The sequence below is a fragment of the Apteryx rowi genome, unplaced genomic scaffold, assembly GCF_003343035.1.
Source record: "Apteryx rowi isolate R43461 unplaced genomic scaffold, aptRow1 scaffold_16, whole genome shotgun sequence".
NCBI classification, from domain to species: Eukaryota; Metazoa; Chordata; class Aves; order Apterygiformes; family Apterygidae; genus Apteryx; species Apteryx rowi.
Genome location: NW_020447863.1, coordinates 4623829 through 4631276, shown reverse-complemented (window position 1 = coordinate 4631276; position 7448 = coordinate 4623829). Strand labels below are relative to the sequence as shown.

The window sequence follows — 7448 nt, the reverse complement described above, 5'->3', positions numbered from 1 at the left end:
TAAAATCACCCCCGGGGGAGGAAGCGCCCCGAAGGGCGCTTGGGGGGTGCAAGGGGCCCGGGCTCACCGGGCGCCCCGTCCCGCTCTCGCAGGGCCGTCGCCATGTCGGTGTCGCACAGCTCCAAGCTCAACAAGCTGGTGAGGGAGCAGTACATGAAGCTGCCCCAGGGGGACCTGGTCCAGGTCACCTATGTGTGGATCGACGGCAGCGGCGAGGGCGTGCGCTGCAAGAGCAGGACCCTCGAGAAGGAGCCCAAGAGCATCGAAGGTAACGGCAGGCCTCTTCCGCCGGCGCCATGGCGGGACGCGCTGGAGGGCCCAGAGCATCGCCGGGATCGAACCCGGGGCACGCGGGGTTGGCGTCACTTTTCCCCAGGGCTCTTGCGGCCTCGGTGACRTCAGCCCAAACCGTCTCTCCAGGTTATGCAGAGCGGCGCTGTAAATACCCGGCCTCCTCGGGCTGTGGCTCCCTTAATCCCTAATCCCTGTCATTAGGGCTGGGTGGGACGGGGCGGACGAGATCCTGCCACGATCCTGCCACGCAGCTCAGCTCCCGGGGCGGTTCGGCGGGGGACCGCGTGGCCCCTGCRTGGGATGTTGCTTTCAATCCCCCTTTCCCGCCTCGCAGATGTGCCGGAGTGGAATTTCGACGGCTCCAGCACGGCGCAGGCGGAGGGCTCCAACAGCGACATGTTCCTCGTGCCCGTGCGCATGTTCAGAGACCCTTTCTGCCTAGACCCCAACAAGCTGGTGTTGTGCGAGGTGCTGAAATACAACCGGAAACCCGCAGGTGAGCCGGCCCTGCCTCGCTGAGCGCCGCGTTCGCGGCACCCGCAACCCCCTCGCCCGCTGGGGGCACCGGCGTTGCTCTTCAGGATCCCCTTTTTTCCAAGGAGCCGATCACCCAGCATCGCTCCTTGCCGAGGAACGGCTCGGCCAGGATGAGTCGACAGCGCCGAGTAGTTGGCCTAAGGTGCCAAAACGCAGATGCTGTTAGAGGCTGCTGTTTGCAGGAACCTGTTGCAGCAGGTGCTGCGAAGGGCAGGGAGAAAACTAGTCGAATGTGGCCAACGTTCTGCGTTAGCCCCATCGCTAGCAGGGCGCCCGGAGGTCTTGCGAGCTAGCCCGTGCCCAAGGAGCGACCTGACTCGTAATCCTAAATACACAACTTCTCAGGGCCGTGCGGTTACAACGGCAGCCCTGCAAGACGGCCTTGGGAAGCCTCTGGGTCAGCGACCCCGCGCTTAGGCTCCTAAGTAAGGGAAACTGCAGAGCAAGGGTTTGCTCAAGGCACTCGGGTATAGAGATGGAAGGTCATTTTAGCGCGTCGTGTTTGCGGCTGCCCTCCTCGTCGGTGGGCAGCTGCCCRAAAGGAACCAGAAGCCGAGAGGAGCTGGAGCAGTGCAGTCTCGCTGCAGGATGTTCTCTGGTTGAGGCAGCCGAAGCGCCCCGGAGCCTTGCGCTTATTGCCGAGGGCAGAAGTCTGCAGTTTGGGCGTCGATTCCTGTCCGTCTGATAAAGCCCTGGACCAAGGAGGGGGAGCTGGTTTGGGGGAAGGAGTGGCTGGACGTGAGCTGGGTGGCTCCCGGCGGCGTTAGTTGCCCGAGGTGTCTTCTGGCTGGCATGAAAGCAAGGTGGGGGCCAGGGGCCGGCGGGTGGAGTGGAGAGGGGATGTTTGTGCGTCAACACGCAGCATCCTCCTGGAAGAGGGGAGGTCTGTGGGTAGCCATGGGGAGAGGCGGAGTTGTTTCCTCTTAAGGCAGCGAGAGGCGTTTCGGCTATGGGGGACGGGGGACGTGCTTTGGTGCTCTTGCTCCGTCCCCAGCTGGCCCAGAATGATTTTTAAAGGAGGTCCCTCGTCTTGGGAGCTTGCTGTTTAGTGATGTGGTGTGAGCAGAGCTCAGCCCCGAGGCTCTGCCTAACCCCGCGCCTGGCTTGTTCCTGGTTCCTGGAGTTGGGCTCTGTTTGCATTAAGGGGTGCGTGGACTTGGGGGAACCACTTTCCTTTTTTTCCCATTAATGCAAGGAAGATGCAAGATCTTTAGTCCCAAATCCTGGAGTTTGTCATAGCTGCTCCGGGGTCTTCTATTGTGATTTGAAGGTAGAATTTGCAGCCAAGGGGCTGCTTTTCCCTGTGGCACAGGGAAAGCAATTTTTCAGCCTCGTCTCTCCCTTTAGCCAGGTGTTTTGGTCCGAACTCTCCCCTTTTGTGGCACTTTCTCCGGTTTCTGGATCGCTCTCCGATACCTGCATCTGCTCAGTAAAGCCCTGGATGCTCTGAGCCCTCCTGCTGTGAAGGGACAAGCCGGGGCCAGCTGGTTTTCTGCAAGCCAGATTGGATGCTAGCCAAAAACCTGGAGCAGTAGAAAGATGTGTCTAAGGATAACCAAGCTGAGGATGGTACCGAGGGTTGCAAGGTGATGGGAGCGGAGCAGGGATGGGAGATGCATAGTTGCTGCTGTCACATCTGCTAGATTCTTCGTAGGATCTAGGTTCTTCATGGGGTATGTCTCCTAATCTCTTGGTGTGCCAGAGGAGGTGGAGGACACTTGTGGACTGGAGGCAGTGGTTTTGGCAGTAGCCTAATGAAAACCTTCTTGGCCTGTAGCCTGATGCTGTGGTGATGGAGCTGCTCTGCATCAGCCCTGCAGCTGCGTAGATGGATGTTTGGGGATCCTTTATGAACGCTTCAGTTGAAGGGTCTGGCACCTCTCAGTCCATAAATCTCACCAGACTTTGCTGCAGTGCCCGTTTCCATGGATAAAGGAAACTGGTGAGCAGAAAACATCCCAGGAAGGGGGAATTCACTTCACTAGTTTCTTTAAGGCCCTCTGCTTCTGTGGGAAACATGTTGCAATGGTTGAGGGTAGACCTCCGTGACCGGGATTAAATGGAGCGTGGAGGATGTCTGCTTGCGGCACGTGGGTCTAATGGGGGTTTCTCTTCTCTCAGAGACCAACTTGAGACACACGTGTAAGAAAGTCATGGACTTGGTTAAGGACAGCCACCCCTGGTTTGGGATGGAGCAAGAGTACACTCTTCTGGGCATCAACGGCCATCCCTACGGCTGGCCTGACAACGGTTTCCCAGGCCCCCAGGGTGAGTGCCCCTCTCCCCTTCCCCACAGCGGGCTTCCTCGTGCGTTTGCCCCGTGCCCGCGGTCCCGCTCGCTGCGACGCCCCTGGGGGTCGGTGTCGCGGCGTCAGACCGAGCTCCAGCTCGGCTTGGGGCCAGGTGGCTCTACCAGCAGGCTGCGTCCACCTGGGACCCATCAGCGCTGGGACCCCGCAGAGGTGCACACCACCGGGCAGAAGCCCCATGCCAAGACCCTCTTCCAAGCCTGAACCCCGGCGCTCGGCTGGGCGAGCTCGGCTCTCCCCCCGGCCCCGGCGGCAGGCGTCCCGCCGTGCTCCCCTATCAGCCCCGCTCCCGGGCGGCTTGGGTGCGGCTTTGCCGTTGCGGCAGCCTGCGGGCGGCCGGCTCGGGGCCGGGGAGGAGGTTAGGAGGTGTTTGCCGAGGGCGCTGGGCGCCCCGCGGCTCACGTGAGCCGGCCGGCAGCACCGCTCCTGCCGGACCCCCGTTACACAAACAGCTCGGCTGCAGGACTTGTTTGTCAAGGGCTGGAGAACTCGACCGGAAAAATCTCTCCGTGGCTGTTCATTAAAAGACCGGCCGGGTACTGCAGCGCAGTTTGCCCTCCCGAAGCAGCAGACGGGTCTCCTGGGAAAGGGCCAGGGGGTTTCCCAACCCGACTTAATCAGCCTTTTGTGTAGACGGACTGTTTTCAACATCTCCCTTCCCCTAGGCGGGGTGAAGAGCTTCATTTAACTTGCTTGAATGAGGAAGAGCCGGATAAAATAACAGCGAGTTGAATTTTCTAGGCATGAACAATGTTAGCTGTTGTCAGAACAATCTCCAAAGCCTTAAGTGCTCCAGGGTCAATGAAGCGCCCGTAGGGCAGGCCCTGCTTTCCTTATCTCCCGGTCACCTCCCAGTTTATGCGTTGCAAGTCCTGTTTACCTGCATAGATAAGGCTGAGGCTGCACAGCTGCAATCCCCTGGATTTCTTACGCTGCTGGCCCTTGGAGTAGGGGCCAGTGGCCACATGCACCACGGAGGCCAGCACAGTTTAATTTCCTATAAATCCGCTGCGGATGATCGCTGGTTCCAATATCTGTGAGTGGTGGGATTACACTGGAGTGCTGCTGTTGCCCCCCCAAAGCTTTACGTGGGTGTTAACTTCTGTTTCTTTTCCAGGCCCCTATTACTGCGGCGTTGGAGCCGATAAGGTGTACGGGCGTGATATTGTGGAGTCCCACTACAAGGCATGTCTCTACGCGGGGGTGAAGATCTGTGGCACCAATGCGGAGGTGATGCCCTCCCAGGTATGCGCGAGAGGCTCTTCGTGGCCCCTTGGAGAGCTGCTTGTTTCGGCCAGAAGCCAACAGGAGACACCGCATGTGTCTTGGTGCCTGGCAAGGCCGGGAGTGTGGGCTTGGAGATGCTGACCATGAGGATCTTCCAGATCTGCGTCTCACAGATCTGTGCTCACCAGCCCCTGTTGCCAAAAGCAGTTGCAGCTTTTGACCCTCTTTCCAGGAGAAAGGGAGTTTTGTGCCCTGGGTATCAGTGGCCATCAGCAAAATTGCGTGGAGGCAGCAAACACTTTTGCTCCTGGAGAAGAGGAGCCGTGTGTTTGTGTGGTGCCTGGTCTCCAAAGACAGAAACAAGTCAGAGTGAGGCCAGGCTAATTCGGTAACTTCCAGCTCCTCCAGGATGCTGAATCCAGCAATTCCCCACATCAGGCTTTGTCTAGATGAGAGCAGCTGTGCTGCTAAAGTGACGATGTGTGCGTTGACTTTCTTCTAACCCACCCCTGTGTGCAAATCCATGGTCTGGGGCAGGCCGAGGGAAAGCCTGGCTGTGCGCCAGGGTGCAAAACTGCAGCAGGGCCAAATTGCAGCAAGCTCTTTGCACGGCTGCAGCCTGGGCTTTGGCAGCCTGTGAAGAGTTGGATGCTTTTCTCTGGTTTCCTTCAAATTCCTGAGTAGCCAAGGCAGGGCACCTTAAAGCGCCTGCTGAAGGCTGGCTGGAGATGGGAGGCCAGCAGAAGAAAGCAGGGGACCGGTGGGGGGGGGGGGGGCAAAGCAAGCCAGGCTGAGCTGCAGGAGGAATAAGCGGAGCCATGAGCGTGTGGGTCCTGCTCCTCTGCCAGGGGAGCTGGGAAACTCATGTAGGGCACGACCTTGGGGAGCGGTTGGAGGGGACGTTGCCGAGCTTGATTTATTTAGGAGTTTGCCGAAGGAGTCCCTGATTGCATTATGCAGATGGCCAGACTGACCGGCTGCGGTTTGGCCCTGCAGCCTGCGAATCGCTGACTCTCCTGCTGCTGATCTGGCCGGCGATAAGCGGAGGACTTATCTGTGGTGTAGCTGAGGCAGGACTTTAACTACCCTGATATCTGCCCGGACTTTTTCAGGGTCCTTCTTTGCTGCTTGCTGCATCCTGTGCTTAGTCTCCGCCAGGCCATGCCAGCAGATACCATAAATGTCTCTCTAGTCCCTACTTAGTCACCGTGGGTGGCGCAACCCTCTCCCTGGATGGGGAGGGAGCAGCCGAGTGAAGGCCTAACAAGGACCTCTTCAGTCCCGTGCCCCGCTATTGCACTGCGGGTCGTGTAATCCTATTAGCCGGCAGCTCGAGCACCGGCTTCAGAGGAAGTGGGAGAGCCTTGTTTGCCTCCGCTCTGAAAGAAACCCTCTGATTTTCTGTAATTAGTCATAACCACGTTTTTTCCCATTTATCTTGTGCCAAAACTGTCCTGTCACTTGACTAGATCCTCTCCATCCCCTTGTTCATTCCTGGGGGGTAACTTGTAAAGCTTAACCAGTTCCCACCTTTCTAGTCCTTGCTGACATGGGTGATGGCTGGGGAGGCTCAAACCTGCCCGTTATCATCAGCAGATCCTCTCTCCCTTTCCAGTGGGAATTTCAGGTGGGCCCGTGCGAAGGCATCGAGATGGGGGATCACCTCTGGATGGCTCGCTTCATTCTGCACCGGGTCTGCGAGGACTTCGGGGTTGTGGCCACTCTGGATCCCAAACCGATGACCGGCAACTGGAACGGAGCTGGGTGTCACACCAACTACAGCACAGAAGAAATGAGGAGAGACGGTGGCCTCAAGTGAGTTCCTGGGGGGGATTTCCGTGGGCTGAAGGCTGCGCTCAGGGCGATCTACCGGAGCCAGTGGGGAGGCTCAGCTCGTGGCTGCTTGGTGGCCTGCCTTAGGGCTTGTGTCTCCACGTCTGGATCGCTGCACCAGGTGGGACAGCCATGCCTCAATCAGGAACATCTTATTTTAAAAATAATCCATTCTATGTAGTGTCTAAGGCAAGCGTTGAGCGTGTCTCCTGGGCTGTGCTCCTCCCGGGAGCAGTGGTGACAGCCTCCCGGAAGGGGGAACGCTCTTTAAGCAGATTTGGTGGCAATCCTGACCCCGTTCTCCTCCCTTTCAGGCACATCGAAGCTGCTATTGAGAAGCTGAGCAAGCGACATGACTACCACATCTGTGTGTATGACCCCCGGGGGGGCAGAGACAACTCCAGGAGGCTCACCGGCCACCACGAGACGTCCAACATCTTCGAGTTCTCCGCCGGCGTGGCCAACCGAGGCGCCAGCATCCGCATCCCCCGGCAGGTTGGCCAGGACGGCTACGGGTACTTTGAGGATCGGCGGCCCGCGGCCAACTGCGACCCCTATGCCGTCACGGAGGCCATCATGAGGACAACGGTGCTCAACGAGACAGGGGTGGAGACCAAAGACTATGACAACTGAGGCCATGGGGTGGGTGGAGGTTTTTAAGTCTACACTAGCTTCTCACGTGGGATTCGTGCCCGTGCAATATCCTCGGCTCTAAGTTCAGACTCTTTAGGAACCTCGCTTCTGGTTTTGTGAAATGTCAGCCTAGAAATATATATTTTATAGCAAGAGGGAGGGGCCAGCCTATTTTCTCAACCACTTTTTCTGGTTCCTGGTTTTAGATCAGATGTGGGGAGTTTTTTAAAACTTGGATTTAAATTTTTTTCTGGTGGACTTTATACTGTGATGTACAGAGATCCCTACGTGGAAGCTGCAGCTGCTGCTGTTTGAACCTGGGGAGGGTGGGTGCTTTTTTCTGTATCTATGTTGCAAGGAAATGGTAATAAAAAGTTCTCCTGGCTGCATGACAGCCAGGTTCCACCATGGCAGATACATTTGTCTGTAGCTCCTGGTTTTGGGAGGATTTAATTTGGGTCTTGCTGATGGGTTGCTGCTCGGGGCAGCTGCTGGGCAGCCTGCACTGGCCCTGGGCGATGCCATAGGACCTGAGATGCTGTAGGACCTTTCATGGCAGGGGTCTGGACCAGCAGTTTTAACTCCTTGGCTGGAAGCTCTGCAGAAGACACTTAT

General features: G+C 57.7%; 1 protein-coding gene across 1 annotated transcript; it reads left to right on the top strand.

Moving 5' to 3' along the window:
- Positions 1-67: 67 nt before the first annotated feature.
- On the top strand, positions 68-7248 carry LOC112963043 (glutamine synthetase). Its single transcript, XM_026059754.1, has 6 exons — positions 68-268; positions 629-790; positions 2953-3099; positions 4258-4385; positions 5983-6182; positions 6515-7248. Exons 1-6 carry the CDS (start codon positions 103-105, stop codon positions 6831-6833), a joined length of 1122 nt encoding a protein of 373 aa, XP_025915539.1. The 5' UTR covers positions 68-102; the 3' UTR covers positions 6834-7248.
- The last annotated feature ends 200 nt before the right edge of the window (positions 7249-7448 follow it).

Bases quoted from the DNA above. Each gene is read 5' to 3' on its own strand.
- LOC112963043 (XM_026059754.1), top strand. From the start codon at position 103: ATGTCGGTGTCGCACAGCTCCAAGCTCAACAAGCTGGTGAGGGAGCAG. The intron at 791-2,952 runs GTGAGCCGGCCC...CTCTTCTCTCAG, and splicing joins ATACAACCGGAAACCCGCAG to AGACCAACTTGAGACACACG. The intron at 6,183-6,514 runs GTGAGTTCCTGG...CCTCCCTTTCAG, and splicing joins AGGAGAGACGGTGGCCTCAA to GCACATCGAAGCTGCTATTG.